Source organism: Girardinichthys multiradiatus, chromosome 23, assembly GCF_021462225.1.
Source record: "Girardinichthys multiradiatus isolate DD_20200921_A chromosome 23, DD_fGirMul_XY1, whole genome shotgun sequence".
In the NCBI taxonomy this organism is placed as follows: domain Eukaryota; kingdom Metazoa; phylum Chordata; class Actinopteri; order Cyprinodontiformes; family Goodeidae; genus Girardinichthys; species Girardinichthys multiradiatus.
In genome coordinates this window covers 42,268,536-42,286,270 of record NC_061815.1, presented here as the reverse complement: position 1 = coordinate 42,286,270, position 17,735 = coordinate 42,268,536, and the positions used below count along the sequence as shown (strand labels likewise).

The window sequence follows — 17,735 nt, the reverse complement described above, 5'->3', positions numbered from 1 at the left end:
AATAAATGTCACTGCTCCCAGAATAGTTTTTAATGTTTATAAGACAACAGGAGAATCAATGGGATAATACTGTTGTCACTGATCGCCTAAAAGAATTAACCAAAGTAAATATCTTTTTCTGTATGTTTATTTGTGTGAAAAGAAGAATTACTCATTTAAAAACATACAACATACAAATCTCAAACATCTCAGTTGAGTGTGGAACTGTAACAGATTAAGAGGTTTTTTGGATGTTTAACACATTATTACCTACCTCCCTGTAGGTAATACTGACAACACCTTCTCCATCGATCCTGAGCTGGGCTCCATTAGTGTTTCCAAACCTCTGGACCTTCAGCCTCAGGACCATTTCCACCTAACGGTAAAAGCCACTGATCTGGGCTACCCTCAACGTTCTGACCTCTGCTCTGTTCACGTCCACATTCGCATTTCGGATCAAACTCCACCTGTTTTCCCTGCGGATGAATACTTAACAGAGGTCAGTGAATTAAGTGCTCCTGGCACTCCAGTGGTCACCATCTCAGCCTCCAGCCCAGCTGCTGTGTATTATGGGATAGAGAGTGGAAACTTAAATGACTTGTTTTCCATCAACCCCTACACTGGATTAATTTTCACCCAAAGATATCTTGATTTTGAAACCTGGGAGTCCTACAAGCTGAAAGTTACAGCCTCCACAACAGCTGGAGGCATGTCCAAGACTGTGGTCCATATTTATGTGATGGATGAAAATGATAACGCTCCTGTCTTTCAGCAGAGAGAGTACCTGGGTCAAATCAGTGAATCAGCTCATATAAATAGCATGGTGATGGGAAAAAGAAACACACCACTGGTTGTTCAGGCATCCGATGCAGATCGAGATTCAAATTCTCTGCTGACGTATCTGATCCTTGAACCTGAGGCTCTGAAAGTTTTCAAGATTGACACAAGTATGGGTACCATCTCTTTAATTTCCCCGGTTGACTTTGAAGCCAACGCTGAATATCACCTCACAGTCCAGGTGAAAGACTCAGGGGAACCATCACTGTATGCAGCAGAGCCTGCCAAGGTCACTGTACGCGTCCTGGACCTTAATGACTGCGGGCCACAATTCAACGCCTCTGTGTATGAATCATCCATCATCTTCCCAGCCGTCAGAGATACTGAGGTTGTACATGTCGTGGCCCATGACGCAGATTCCACAGTCTCATATAGCATCACTGAGGGAAATCTTCACAATGCCTTCTCAATTGATCCCTATACAGGAGTCATCACTGTGACCAATGTGTCTGAGTTCAGGTCATTTTACCAGCTGACGGTCAGAGCTTCAGACGGCCTCTTTAAAGATTCAGCCACTGTCAAGATAAATGCAACTATACTGATCCCAAGTGATCTAGAATTTCAGCAGAAGGTTTACTCAGCAAACATTGTAGAAAGCCTAAATACAGTGAAAACCTTGGCAGCACTGAAAGTCTCAGGATGCTATCTAAATGAGCCTCTTTTATACTCTGTCATCAACCCCATGGGTAGGTTTACTATTTCCCAGATGTCAGGGGTTCTTGAAACCACAGGCATTCCTTTTGACAGAGAGGAACAAGATATTTATGACATAGTGGTAAAAGTACATGACACCAGAACTCCACCCAGAACAGCCACTGCTCAGGTCAGAGTTTTTATAGACGATATAAATGACAATTCTCCACAGTTTCTAAATTTGCCTTTTTCAATGATGATTTCTGAAGACTCAGAGCCAGGAGATGTTTTGTACCAAGCAACTGCTATTGACAAAGATCTGGGAGAAAATGGATCCATCATGTATTCTCTAGAGGAGGATTTCGACCTCTTCAGAATAGATCCAGATGTGGGGGATATATCCCTTCATAGACCTCTTGACTTTGAAGCCCTGAATAAATACATGTTGACTGTTGTGGCTTCAGATGAGGGAGAACCCAGTCATAGCACCACTGCTCGGCTCACTATTCAAGTAAGGAACAGAACCAATCCTGTTTTTCAAACTCAACTTTATCCACTTAGAGTTCCTGAAAATGTTCCCCCATTCACCACAATTCTGCGCGTTCAGGCCAGAAACCCAGAGGGGTATCGACTCATCTACAATCTGGAGGAGGAAAATGCTTCAAAGCATTTTCACATCGATTTTAAGACAGGAGTGCTGACCATAACCAACCCTCTGGACTATGAGAGCCAGACCATGCATGTATTGACAGTTCGAGCTACTGACTCTGTGACTGGAGCCTTCTCAGAAGCATCCATTGAAATAGTGGTGGAGGATGTGAATGATAACGCACCAGTTTTCCCACAGCTGACTTACAGTGTGAACATTGCTGAAGGGCTTCCACTAAGCACCTCTGTGATCCAGCTCAGTGCTACAGACAAAGACTCTGGTACAAATCAAGACTTGACCTACCAGATAGTTAAAACCAAAGGGAATGAAACTGATTTCTTTGAGATAAATCCTAGAACTGGACTGATCGTAACAAAACAAGTTCTGGATTATGAAGACATTAAACACTTTAATTTGAAAATCAAAGCCATCGACAATGGGACTGTTCCTCTCAGTAGTGAGGTGGTGGTTTTTGTAAATGTCATTGATGTCAACGACAATCCCCCTGACTTTGTTAGTTCTCAGTATGAAGCTACTTTAGATGAAATGGCCAAATGTGGCCACATTGTCATTAAAATTCAAGCTTCAGATCCTGATTCTGAAGACCTCAATAATCTCAAGTACAAGATCATTTCAGGCAACAAGGACCGATACTTCAACATTAATGAATCCTCAGGGATCATCTCCTTTTCCAACGTCTGTAAGAGAAATCTAGATCCTCACTACAGTCTGACTGTGGCTGTATCTGATGGAGTTTTTCAGAAAACTGCCCCAGTTAATATTGACATGATAAACAGCAACAGGCACAGTCCCTACTTTAAACAGACCATCTATGAGGCAGAGCTGGCTGAAAATGCAGAGGCGGGAACTCGTGTGATCCGGCTGGCGGCTATTGATCCCGACGATGGGCCATATGGAACCATTGACTACACCATCATTAACAAACTGGCTGATGATAAATTTGCCATCCATCAAGACGGTCAGATTGTTACGACTCAACCGCTGGATAGAGAAAACCCCACCCAGAAAGTCATAGCAATAAAAGTAATGGCTAAGGATGGTGGTGGAAAAGTGGCCTTTTGCACAGTCAAAATTATTCTCACAGATGAGAATGACAATGTTCCTCAATTCAAAGCCTCAGAATACCAAGTTTCAATTCAGTCCACTGTAAACAAAGGCTCCCCCGTCATTCAGATTGTGGCTTATGATGCAGATGATGGTAAAAATGCAGATGTGACCTACAGTGTGGATGAAGCTGAGGAAGTTGTAGAAGACATCATCGAGATCAACCCTTTCACGGGAGAGGTCAATGTTAAGGAGAGTCTGGTGGGGATGGAAAACAAGATCTTTAACTTTAAAGTAAAAGCTCGTGACGGCAGCCTCCCTTTTCATAACTCCACTGTCCCTTTTCAACTGAAGGTGGTTCCTCCAGAGGTTCCTCTGCCAAAATTCTCAGAACCTCTCTACAGTTTTTCTGCTGCAGAGGATTTTCCCATTGGGTCAGAGATTGGTTCTGTGAGGGCCGACTCTGACATGCCTCTCATTTACAGCTTGGTCAATGGGAACACTGTGGAAAGTAATAAAGACAAAGTGTTTAGCCTGGACCAAGAGAGTGGAACTTTGCTGCTACAGAAGACCATAGACCATGAAAAGACAAAATGGTACCAGATAGATGTGATCGCTCAAGGGAACCATAACGGGACAGATGTTGCATCACTGGTCTCTGTAAGCATCCAGGTCCAGGATGTCAACGATAACCAGCCCATGTTTGATGCAAGCCCATACAGGGCCTTCCTGGCTGAAAATATGCCTGCTGGAACCACTGTTATTCAGGTGAGACAAACCACGATTTCTTTTACAATTTTACTATTTTAATGTATTGAATGAGTTTAACATCAAGGTTCAAGAAAATACAACATTTCTTGTCTTTTAAACAAAAAGCCTAATCTTGCCTCTAGTGCAGGAAGCTCTGATCTGCATTTCTACTGCTTATACATTGGTCCAATATAAGGGGCCAATCAATACATTCAAAGTGTAAAAGGAATACTGAGGAAATTGTTATTACCATGAGGTTCTAGGAAACAGCTTTACCTTCAAAAAAGCTTTTTACAAGACATCCAACTCTTTCTGTAACTTCAACAATTGTTTAAATTGGGTCTGATGTTTTACTTTTAAGTTTTGGTAACCAATCAGTGTAGCTGTCTTTGGAAGTGATTGGATCCAAGTACAATGACATATTTGTTGTTTTTTTTTCTCCATTCATTGTCAGCAGCTTGATGTCTTAGCATTTTCTCTAAGCCCTTCTTCAGCATCTCACATTGTATGTATCATAAAATGGCACAACAGATTTTTTCACAAAATATTCTGACCTCTAGGTGACAGCCAATGATCCAGACACAGACACCAATGGACTGGTCACCTACAGCTTGGAGACACTACCTGATGGCAACCAGCTTGACATCAATGAGGTGTTCGCCATTGAAGGAGAGAGCGGCTGGATCACCACGCTACAGGAAACAGACTGCGAGGCTGTTAGAGTCTACAGGTTCAATGTGGTCGCCACAGACCATGGAGGGGACGTCAAGCTTTCGTCCAGTGTCCTTGTGGAGGTGATGGTGACAGATGAGAATGACAACCCGCCTAAGTTCACGGAAGAAGTATACCATGGCTCGGTGGTGGAGAATACCACCCCGTTGGAACCAATTGTCTCTATGACGACCACAGATGCTGATGTGTCTCTGGAGAACCGCTTGGTGACATGTTACATCACAGGTTTGTATGTCTGACTCACAACTTGCTTTGCCAATAGGTTTCTGTGTGTTACTGCACCCTGGAATGTGGTTATCTGCACAAGCAAGCGTAAATGTTTTCATCAGTGAAATAATTTTTCCCTCTGAAGATCTGCTGCACTGTGGGATTTATCAACACCTTAATAAGGCGAATGAAATCTGTGTTTATCATGCTCAACTGAGTCACATTATTCCACCTCCAATTAATCCCAAAGTGGAGCAGCGTGACAACACAGGAATACCAATTGGATGCCCTGTGGTTAACAACACTAACAAAGCCTTGAATTAATACAAATCCCAGGCTGTTAAGCTGCTCTGAAGGAGCTCTCTGACACAGTTAGGGGTCGGCTCAGGCTGACACAGGGATGTCACAGAGAAATTTGTAAATTTATTTGAGATTTGTCTTATTCAGATTGAACAAGAATATTATTTTCTGTTGGTTTCTGATTCTGAGGCTAATGTTTGTTTTCATGTATAGCTGCAGAAATCGTGTTTTTTTTTCTGTCATTCATACAGTGCACATACTAAACCTAAATGATAAGAGAACAAATCTGGAAAGATTTGCTAATTCTCACAACGTTAGCCTTTTGCATTAGAGAAAAACAGTCGATCGAGATCAGCACAATAAACTTTCAGCTAATACTTGTGCTGATCCCGTTAAACAGCGTTAACAGCTGCTTTTTCTGGTTTATCATAATTCATTGTTTAAATCAGTCAGCTTAGTGTAAGGTTTTACTATTGTTTGGGGCAGAACAATCTCATACGATATAGGCCCTGTTAACATCAACAATCCATTAAAAATGGGATTGTTTTACCGTTACATTACGTTTTTTTTTTTTTACTCAACAACATGCGCATGCATACAAACTCATTGTGAACTCATTGTGAGTACTACAAAAATACTGGATTTGTTTTTACAATTGTTGTTAAAAGTTATTAGGTCCCCCCCCCCCCCCCCCCCCCCCGCTGCAAAAAAGAAATTTAACACATGTTCCTGTAAAAACTGTTTGTCTTATGATCTGTTTCAGAAAACTTCGTTTCTGATACTCCCGTTCTGATTTTAAAATGTAGCTCCTGGTGGCTACTCTATAATGTCAACATTATAAATGCAGTCAACGTTAATTAAGCTAGGGGCAAGTAATGCTGGTGTTTGTGCAACAGCATCCAATTAATGTTTTACCTCTCCTCTGCCAAATCAAACTGGTGGTACAGCTTAACAATACCTAAATGACAGCTAGAGACAGTTTCTTTCATGAGTTTAACCTTTTGTGTTTTAAGAAACCTTTAGGTTAAGCTTCGCCTGCATTCATCACCTGTCAGAAAATGCGTTTATCTAAATTTGAGGCAACAGAGAGAAAACTAGGACTGTTAGTGTAATGGGAAAAATCCCTCTCAAACAATATTAAGAGGACAGCAACAGATGTGAAATAATTGGAGAAACACAAAATATTTTCTGCTGCAATGACAGTTGAGCCAGCAGATTTAAAAACAAGACTCATCTCCTTTGTTCCTCATGCAGATGGAGACCCATTGGGCCAGTTTGCCATCATCCAGGAGGACGATGACCAGTGGGGTCTGATTGTAAAGGAGAGTCTGGACCGAGAGGCCAAAGGCCGATACAAGCTGCAGGTGACTGCCACTGACGGGAAGTTTGAGGCTCCAGTTACTGTCGATGTTCACGTGTTGGACATCAATGACAACAGTCCAGTTTGTGAACAGGTGAGTTATGTCACAGCATCACTGACAAAAAGCCATGGCTTCTCAGATACTCTGAAGATCCTCAGAGCAAATGAGCTTCACTGCTAGAGTTTGTAAAAGCAGCTCGACTCTCTTGGTTTGATTTACCTCATGGGAAGATTCAAAGATAATTTTCCTTTTTTACTCTAAAACTATTGTTTTTCTTTTCCATTTCTTTTGGAAAGATTGTAAAGCTTTCTAAGTGTTGTGTATTTATTAGAGATCTACTAGGAAATCAGCTGTTAACCAAAATCTGAGGATTTTCAGCTTGATTGCCCGTAGCAGCTGGTCAAATTTTCAAAAATGTTGTAATATGCCAAATGTTGTATCTTTTTCTCTTTACCAGTTTAGCATAATTAACTGCTACCAGGTTGTGCTTACAATTCTCTTGTTTAGTTGCTCAAAAATATAATTAAAAGGAAAATTATATTTTTTACATGCTGAAAAATATCTTGACTCGCAGATTTTTTTTAAGGATCTCCATTCGCAAGGGGATACAAAGACAGAGTGCTGTTTTTTATATTGCTACCTGCATTAAATGCATTAAATGCTAATAAAAGATGCCAAGGACAATGTAAAAGGTGAACTCTAAGCTTTGGTTTTGTTTTAAAATAATATTTATAATATTAATAAAACTTTTAAGTCCTGATTTTACATTGACTGTTCTGTCACAGAAGTTGAGGTGCGTTTCCTAAGCCCCTAATACAGGTAAAATGTATTCTCACAGAGAAGACTCACACGGTGCTTTACAACATGAAATACTATATGCACATGTACATTTTAAACATGACAAGAATGTGCAAAGCAGTTTGTAGAGATTTAGAAGTGCCTGTGAAAATAAATTTTTAAGCTGCGCAGTAAAAATATCAGAAGTGGTTGAAGCTAATAAATTTTGCGAAAGCACGTCACAATTCCACAGATTCGGAGGCTCTATCACCTTGCGTTTTAAATCTGGTATGAGTGACCTCCAGTAATCCCTGATCAGCTGACCTCAGGGAACTACTAGAAGCATGCAAGTAAGGCAAGTCAGACAGATATACCGGAGCCAGAAAGCTGTTCAAATATAGTTCTTCAAGAAAACCCTGAAATTCATATTTGCAGGTCCAAGCTTTATAAAATCCCAATATACCCACCACATTTTGATAGGTATATCTCTTTAAATATTAAAAAATCACCCACTCATTAATTGTTAAAGCCCAGTCATTCTGATTGATTAATGCATCATTCAGTTGCCAGCCTGGACAGGTGAAGTGCAGCTGGAGGGCCTGATTCTTTCTGTCTCATCCTTTGTCTCCAGCTGGTTTACACAGAGGGGGTGATGGAGAACTCACAGCCCAGGATGTTTGTGCTGAAAGTTTCAGCTTTGGATCCAGACATGGGAGCAAATGGCGAGATCTCGTACACGCTGCATGGTCCAGACGCTGACAAGTTCCATCTGGATCCGAGAACAGGTATGATGGTGTCTGTTTGGGGTGAAAACAGCCACTCTCACTCTGTGAAAGTCTGGGATGGTGATAATATCAACAATTTGCAGCTGCAATGAGCTGACAGGTGCCAAAACCATCTTTATTGTCCAGCAGCTCACTGACATCCGTTCCTTTCTTTCTGCCATAACATCTATTCTCTCTGTCAGCTAAAGTTTGTACTCCTGATTTTACAGATGGACCACACTATTTTCATTTTGTCATGTCCTTCTGAGAGCAATCATCTCTTTCACTGGAACCTCATTATGTTTTTAAATAATAAGAAAATATATTTGTGGGCAGGAGTTTGCATTTTAAGACGTGTCAACTGAGATTTTACATTGCACTATTACCTAAATTGTGAAAAACCCTTGCAGTGAAAACATACCAATGTTACTGCAGATTGTCATACAATAATTGACTTGATGTCCTTCAGAATAAAATATGTGTTTATATAAAACCATGATGTTGTTAGGAGTTGAAGTGTTTGTGAATCCACCTTCCCTCAGGTGAGCTGTTCACTTTGGCCGTGTTGGACCGGGAGACGCATGCAGAGTTTAACCTGGTGGCAAAGGCAACTGACGGTGGCGGTCGATCCTGTCAGGTTGACATCCTGCTTATGATCCAGGATATGAACGACAACCCGCCCCTCTTCTCCTCTAGCCACTACGAGGTCACCATGTTCGACAACACTACAGTTCGCACGCCAATTGCCGTCATATACGCCAAGGACTTGGACACAGGTGAGCAGTTGCTAACATTTAAAAATAAGCTGGAGATTTACAGCTTAGTAAAAACAATGCATTGTTTGTCTCAGGTCCCAACATGCTAAGGTAAAACCTTTGGCCTGGTGTCACAAGCTTGGTTTTGTTACTCTAAACTGTGCATGTGTAGAAATGCGTTGGGTTTTTTTATCCCAAACAGTGAAACACTAATCCATTCTCAACAGAGTTCATTCTTCTTAAACTGCTCCTTGATACATTTTCTGTGTTATTCCAGCTGTGTGCACGCAGAGTTAACCCTTAACTTCGAAGGCATTTCAGAAATAATTTTTATATGTTTAGGTTTTCTTACACTTGCATAATCCAAATTTCTTAATAAAACATCTAACTTTAACCAGAGCAGTAAGTAGTTTTAAATATACTGAAACGTTCATTTAACAGGTTGACTGTGGCATTGTGGGTAGCTTAGTCATCTTGCAATCTGAAAGTTGTGGATTCGATTCAAGTTTCCTCCTGCCACATGCCAACGTGCCCCTGGGCAAGGCACTTCACCTCAAGTTGCCTGCCAATTTGTGCACCGGTGTATTAATGTGTGCATGTTAGTGAGTGTGACTGGGTTAATGTGACTCCAGTGCAAAGCATTTTGAATGGTGTGCATATAAAATTGTTATAGAAATTCATTCAAACATGTTTAAATTAACAATTCATATTACCAACCTTAAAAGGAAGCTTGAGCTCCATGGTCAACCACAAAGTAGTGTTTTGTTACACTGGTGGATGCTTTCAAGGCAACTGGTGCATGAGACACTGAATGTCTCCGGTAATATAGACGATCTGAGCCCTCACAAATTGTTTGCTTTGTTTCCATCAAACTTTAATTGAATTTCTAATACCATTTCTCAATTTAAAGAAGGATTTAGCCACAACTATTTGGTATAAAAATAAAACTGTCCATTTGTCATCCATGTGAATTAGTTGTGTTTGTGAAGAAGTGGAAAGCAGGGATGTAATCGTACATATATTTGTGCCAAACTGTCATTGTTTCAGTATTTCATTTCAATTGAAAGAAAATAGTTAAGAGCCAAAGGATCTCAATAAGCACCTTTTGAAACACCTTGTAGTGCATAAGCAATGCTCTTAAATACATGTCTAAGGTTTAGTAAACACCACCTGATGTTTAAAATGTGTGACACTAAATGCGTTGTAATTATTAAACAGTTTCACTTTCTTTTATTTTAATTTTGTGAAAAACTTTGTAGTTCTCTATTTATATATATATATTTTTTTTGTATGAAATTAAGTGACACTACTTGCCATTTTTAGTTTCAGTATTTTTATATCAAGCTTCCAGTGGACACCATGCCAAAGCAGCTCTGATTAGGTGGTGGCCAAGAGAATATTCGGGTTATCTGCACCAAGGCACTACAAGGTTTTAGGAAGTATACAGTTTCAAAACCTTTTCCATCATTTTGTACCTACGGCTCAAAGTGCTAATGAGATGGCAGAAGTGTCAGAGTGACTGGAGTCTGGAGTTTTCTCCAGCTGTTTGAAGAATAGAGTAAAACAGCAGTGCTCCTCCTCTTCCTCACCTGTTACTAAGCACTGCTGGTGAGCTGGATGGAAGAAGGTTACTACACTTCACTTAAAAGAAAGAAAATTCGTCTAAATGTTTAAAGACTGTCATGGTGTGAAAAGTAAATAAAAGTTGTTGGTGGCATCATGATGTGGGAAGGCCACCATCCACTCATATCAAGGTAACATGGGTGAAAAACCACTAGCAGCTTATGTATTAAGTAGCCAACAGTGTTTATTCTATGTTTTTGCTTAGTATCAAAATACTGTTTATGTTGTTTTATTGTTTTATATAATTACCAGATATTTGGCATATAAAGACAAAACTCTGTAGGGAAACTGAAGAAAAGGTTTTCTTCTTGCAGCAGAGCTCAGTCTGCACACGTGTGTTTGTCTGTTTGCAGTTTAAGTGGTGAAGGGTTGATGGTTAAAGTTTGACTCACTGGCCGGACACATATGTTAAAAACAGTCTGCTGCTGTATCCCTATGCTTCTGTAAGAATTTGATTTATTTTCTTAACAAGGAAGATCAGCAAATGTTTCAGATCCAGCTCTTTTGGCTTTTAAAGAACAAATCTTAACTCATGAATAAAATATAGTGTATTTTCCTGTCATGGATACTGAGAAACAAACTGCCATTGTCTTGTGCATTCAGTAAGACCACAATCACATCTCTCTTATCCAGATAATGATATTCACAGGAGTTTTATTGATTCTGTTAGGTGCCTTGACAGAAAATGAGCAGAAGGTCAGTGAAGAGTTTGCATGTTCTCCCCGTGCATACGTGGGTTCTCACCAGGTACTCCGGCTTCCTCCAAAAGTCCAAAGACATGCCTGTTAGGTTAATTGGTAACTCTAAATTGCCCTTAGGTGTGTGAATGAGTGTGTGCATGGTTTTTTGAGTGTTGCCCTGCGATGGACTGGCGACCTGTCCAGGGGGTACCCCACCTCTCGCCCATAGACTGCTGGAGATAGGCACCAACTTCCCGCAACCCACTATGGAAGAAGCAGTATAGAAAATAACTGACTGACTTGAGGGCCATTTTTTTAAAGCAAACAATTTCCATCATTCATCTGGTCAGAGCAACCAGCAAATAATTCATCTTGGGTTTTATTCCTATTTAAAACAAATGAAAATGAGCTCTTTAATTAAGTGGTTATTATGTTTTTGAAAAAAATGATTACAATTAAAAACTTTTTGTAAGAAATGTTTCTATACACAGAGGTGAACTTTAAATGGTTTTCTCTTAAATGTGTTTCTGTTCTTCATGTTTAACCTCTAACACTTCAAAATTCCTGGTTTTTAGGAATAAACTCGGAGGTGAAGTACTCCTTGCTGGCTGGAGATGGTGGTTACTTCTCTCTGGAGGAGTTCTCTGGAGTCCTGCGGCTGGAGCGACCTCTTACCTCTGACACCCCACCAACTTTTGAGTTGAAGGTTAAAGTCACCGACCGCGGCCTGCCTCGCCACCTGTACTCTGTTGCCATGGTTACAGTGGATGTGGTTTCCCTGGACGACTACCAGCCAGTGTTCCTGAGCTCAGAGTACTCTGCAACGCTCCCAGAATCACTGGCGGTTGGGTCTGAGGTGCTGAGCGTGTCGGCGCTCACCAGAGATGGGGGTGGTCCGGATCCCATCAGGTACCGCATCATCTCAGGAAACCAGGATGGGCGGTTCCAGCTGGACTCACAGACAGGTCAGAACAGATGATTTTTTCCCCCACCGATTTAAAAACTGAGTTTTCTGAGGTGACTTTAAAATATATACAGTGGTTTGTGAGGACTGTTCTGTGTGTGTTTTCAAAGTTTCCATAACCTGTCAAAACTGAAATGGTCCAAAAATAGAGCATCTCATAAAAATGCTAAAACAAAAAAAAAGAGATAACAACAAAAAATATATGTAGAGTTGACACCTATTTAAAAAGGAATCTTTCTATATATTTTAGCTTTTAATCATTTATTTTTTATGTATAAATAGGTTTTGTTAAAAACAAGAAACATAGTTTATTAGAGAATGAAAACCTTAAAAATGGTAATAGGGTCATTATATATAAATAAATAAATAAATCTACTGAAAATAAGATAATTTAATATTTGTTGTAAGAATTGTTTCCAATTTATTTATTTTTGTTTATAAATGGTCACGTGCTGGTTCCACTTCCTTATTCTTGTCTTTGTATTTTATTTTGTTTAATAATTAATAATAAATTTTACAGATTAAAAGTTTTGTTAAATGCACCGATTGCTTTAGAGGTGGCTAACTGCAGGGTTGTGTCAGACAATCTTCCCATTTGTGTTCTGTCCTGTAGTTTTCTTTATGCAGAAGGTGAAAAGGCTAAATATTTGTTTGCTTGCAGAATGCTGCATGTTTTCATTTGCTTGTTTGTAAACAGTGATTTTGAAATCTGTATAATTTGAACAAAAGAATCCAACTGTTTCCAGACTATAAAACTCAAACAGTCTTTGCTGAGTGGAACAATTGACTATTTTCTACTATGAGAACCTTCTGGCACACATTATGAGTATCTAAAATACATCAGCATCATAATTAAAGAAGTACCAACTTTGTATTCTGCATAGAACTTATTCTTTTCGTATTAGTACAACAGAGACAAACCAGGGAATTGAATCTAGAAGCTGAACCTTTTTAACCAGAGAAAAACGTTTTGATTTAATTTTCTCCAAGGCGTCTGGAGGCCTTATCTCTTTTCATTAAAAGTGTCAATGGATTATAGCAATTAGGACTTTTTTTAAAATAAATTAATAAATATTCTACCTTTATTAATATGCAAAAGTGATCATTCGGGGGGAAATTATGAATGAGATATATATAATAATATATATAAAAGTCTTATGTATAATTAAAAGTTCAAAACACTCCAAGTTTTCTCTGAAAAACGTCCAGTTTTCTTTTTCATGGCTTTCAGTTTCTCCATCATGATTTAGGACTAAACGTCTGAAATCAGTCCATTAGTCCATCCATCCTCCTCATGTTTTACATATACCATAATTGCCTAAGTCCTATTTGTAGAAATATGACAATTATGTTATGAGGCTAACGATATGTAAAAGGTTAGTTTCCTGTAAAGTTGGAGAGAACGTTTGGTGTGTTTTTAATCTCCCAGTCCTCTATTGAACTTAAAACCTTTGGAGCTTCAGAAAAGTTTGTACTTCAGATTGACTAGCAGCCTGCGGCAAAGTTGTACAGAATCCTAAACTAAATTCAGTAACATAGTAACATTTGTTTGGAGAAATAACAGGTCAAAGTATCTCAAAATGCTCATCCAGTATCCAACATCTGACACAATGGTGGTCAGTGGATTACTGGAGGTCCAGGAGGACTGAACACGCTCTTCTCTATGCATGACCCGTTATTTCTCCAAAACTCTACAGTAGCTACGAAGATAATCTTTAAGATAGAGCTAGTGTTGGCTGGCTTGACCGCTTATTTCTGACTGTCGGCCCACTTGACCGCAGTTACCTGCTGAGTGGGGCTCACTCCGGACTCAGTATAAATGATGAGACTGAACAAGCTGTTCCCAAAGAAGACTTTTTTTCTTCAGCCTCTAGGAACCAGTAAACCCCAGACCTTAAATGGCTGTGCCTATTCTCATAGAATCTAGGGTTATGTAACCCCAGATTTGTAAGAGAGAAGCTTCGAGTGCGTAAATACGCAGTCAGAGGCAACCTGCGCAAATGAACAGGGAGGATACATCAGGGCGGAGGCTGACATGACAAACCTGCTGCTGTGGACAGTGATGACACATCTTAACAAACTGTAACAGTCCAGAAAAGCAGGAGCAAAACACAACAGAAGGAAAAACATCATCAGCTGGATCATAATGACGCAGCACAACAACCTCCTGCGTGCTTCAAGTGGCCAGAGCAGAGGGCATCTGTTCGTTACACGGGAAAACGCGCAGTGCCAGGCCAGCCGTGGTTCTCACTGAGTCCACAGGAGGATCCACCGTCAGGAGTGGACGACTTCCCTCACAGTCCGTGGCCGAAGACGCTCCTTTGTGGTTTTGCTCCTGTTCGGCTGAACCCGCAGCCTCTGGATCGGGTCACAGTTCCTCCTGCAACCCATGGAGGAGCCGCAGGATCAGCGGAAAATAAAACATACTTTTAAATAATCAAATTTGACCTTATATTAAATATTTAGATTTTCTTGTTGTCATATTGTTGAACAGTATAGAATTAATTAAAGCATAATTTAAAGCTTTTAAAACAACTAAGTTTTAACTGAGTTAAAAACAATTAAATATCAGTTTCTATATTGGGTTCATATATTTGTACATCCGACTCTAGAGGATTCAGGGCTTCACCAGTCATGGACCTCACCGCACGTCACTGAACTGATATCTAATATAGTCCGGGAAATACTAAATATGTTCATGTTACAGGCTATTATATCATAAATAATCTCAACAACAATTTATTAAGAACAGTCATTAGGCCTACATTGATACACGAACCGGTAGAATAATGATAAACAGGGCTGTTTTCATTGTAAATCTGATTTGTCATATGTAATATTTTTTTATTAAAAAATAAAATAAAACATTGTCTTCCGTTTTGTCGTTATGTTGCTGAACAGTTTTTGCAGAACTTCTGCTGACAAAACAACCGGTGTTTCCTTTTTTTTCATATTGTCTTTAGTAAAAGAAAAAGTAAAATAGAAGTTCTTCATTCATTAAAAACGGTTTCGTGCGTTCTGGTGTCTGGAGAGATTATGTGACAGCCGTTCCTGACTGGCGATGCATTCAGAAAACGAAACAATGACCCTGACAGGCTGCAAGAAGTCCTGATTATTTTTTTATTCTATTATTTCAAAGATGTTCACACGAACAGAGAAGGTCTTTGCTGTTCTTTTCATCTCCACATAGCGACCTGCATCTGTGCGCACTGCGCGGTGCTGTTGCAAACGGCAGCTGCTTTTGGATCACGCATGGATGACAGACTAATAATGAACGCAGCTATTTGCAGTTTTAGTGAGATACTAACACTACAGGTGTTATAGAAACATATTGGCATCAAGTCTTCCCAGAATTTGACAAGTTTGCACTGAATCGTCCAGAATTGCACATTCATTGAGGCAACTGGACAGGGGTGTTTTCTGCGCTTCCGATTTCATTGCGCGTGTAAGTATATCACGCTTCACGTGTTTTTGCGGATGCTGTCAGGTTTCAAGAGGCACAAACGTTTTGTTTGTGACTCTGTCTGTCTCTAGACAGCGAGAGCGCCAGAGAGGGAGAGAGAGAGATCCGTCACCGCCTCTCAGCACAATCGGGTCAAGCCCACGTGAATTTTTGTTGGGTCCAGATCACGCCCGGCCAGGGCCGTAAAGTGTGTGTCGATGTGTGTGTGTGTGTGTGTGTCAACCCAGACATCCTCCAACAGAAGTTCACCCAGCTCAACTTAATCAACTTTAATCAAATATGATTAAATTGTGTTCACAGGAAGTGTTGGACCACATGTTCACGTTTTGATGTGATGCTTTGTAATTGTTGCTGCTTGACACAAATGAGGAATGAAGCCTACATCGCCACCTGTTGGCTGCACTGATTAATCTGCTTCAAACCTGAAGATTTTTGCAGTAACCGACTAAATAACTAAAAACATAAACATGTTTATGTATGTACTATATATCTATTACTATTATTTTCACCATTATGACAGAGAAGAAAAACAAAAGTGCACCTTCAGCAAAACGTAAATGTTTGTCTTTGTTTTTGAACAACATTACATCCAACAAATCCACGATTTTCGCTTCTGTCCCTCTATCCCATATATTCTCAATATTCCAAATACTGTGCAACTTCTACAGTGGTGGCTAAACGTTTTGCTGTTACAAAAATGGACAGAAACAAAAAATCCTCTCTCTCATTCAGCTGTGCGCAAAAACAACTCAAGAAAATATATTTTATATTAATTTATTTATCCTGTTTGAAAGTGACAAACTAATCCATCCTCACTATCAGCAGAATTCACAACAAAGCTGTAAAATATTCTTTATGGCTCAGTAGTTGGTGGTAAAATTGACATTAAAAACATGACCAAATGCTGAGAACATAAATGTACAGAAGCAGACTCTTGAAGTCGTTCTGAGACCCCACCTGTCTGTAGTATTTTATCTCAACCATCTGCATAGAATTAAGGTGTTCTGAAAGTGGCAGTGCCTGAGCCAGGCGCTAGCTATGGCATGCTTCTCCCTACAAGAATGCCGGATCAAAGATTTGTCCAAAACAATTTCATGCAACAGAGGTTTCATGTCGCTGCACCCTTATGTTTGATAGTGAAAGATGGCATTCTTATACAAAACTATTAAAAATGACTCCATTATCTTTACAAATGTTGTGTAATCAGCAATAGTGCAGACAAGTTAAGAACTCTCCTCAATTGTATTTTCTCAAAACCTGTTTGACAATTCTTAATGGATATGCCAAAAACAAGTTTAAAAACAGATTCCAAAGATTGTTCATAAAAATAACGCCGTTAGTATTAACTGGACCTTACTTCAGATTTTCAAGGTAAGTGAGTCACAGCTGTTTACATTGCTGTACCTAAAGTCTGCCATCAGATAGTTTCACCATCATCTACATCACTTAACATATGAACAGAAGAGTAAGTCATCAACAGCAAATGTCTTAACAATCTAATATTTGCCAAACAACCACTGAGGCATTAAAATGTCCCAGAACAGCAGAAATATTGCTACCATTTTCCAGGTCATGCCACCCCAGTAAAATGTCATATCACACAATGAATGTAATGATGTTACAACAACTATAAGTGCCCCAGAGTGCACAAAATTCCTACACTTCAGTCCACTTGGCAGCAGTATTGCATATTTTACTTGGGTTACAAGCTGCTTTTAAACCCCTATCATAAGAAAAGTATTTATTTTCATTTACAGCAACTTGTAAGGTTGGGTCATCAAGGTCATTGTAAAAACGTGTCAAGCTAAAAAAAAAGTGCCCCTTCCATCAATTCTAGGGTTTTAAGGTCTACTAGGTCTTAAAACTATTAAAATGATTAAACTTTAAATCTTTGTAATGCCATTAATTCACAGCCTTTCACACCTCCAACTCATTTCCACTCCTGCAAAAAATGACTACTTGCATCCACCCCCACCAACAACTCAGATAAAGGACCTGATGGCCCTCCTGCCTAAAGTCCTGCACTGACCAACTGGTCCCCATCTTCTCTCAGATCTTAAACAAGTCTCTGGAGCTGTGTGAGATTCCCTCCTGCTTCAAGCAATCCACCATCATTCTAGTCCCCAAGAAACACATCATCATAAGATTAAATGACTCAGGCATGTTGCCCTGACATCTGTGGTCACAAAATCCTTT

The 17,735-nt window shown here is 39.7% G+C and overlaps 1 protein-coding gene across 1 annotated transcript in view; it reads left to right on the top strand.

Annotated features, from left to right (window-relative positions):
* The window catches only part of fat2 (FAT atypical cadherin 2), a 138,786-nt gene that overhangs the window by 53,013 nt on the left and 68,038 nt on the right, over positions 1-17,735 (top strand). The window contains exons 11-16 of the mRNA XM_047353683.1: positions 264-3,931; positions 4,474-4,870; positions 6,407-6,606; positions 7,922-8,075; positions 8,597-8,830; positions 11,688-12,077. Coding sequence (XP_047209639.1) covers positions 264-3,931; positions 4,474-4,870; positions 6,407-6,606; positions 7,922-8,075; positions 8,597-8,830; positions 11,688-12,077 — 5,043 coding nt within the window. The remainder of the gene's footprint in view (positions 1-263; positions 3,932-4,473; positions 4,871-6,406; positions 6,607-7,921; positions 8,076-8,596; positions 8,831-11,687; positions 12,078-17,735) is intronic.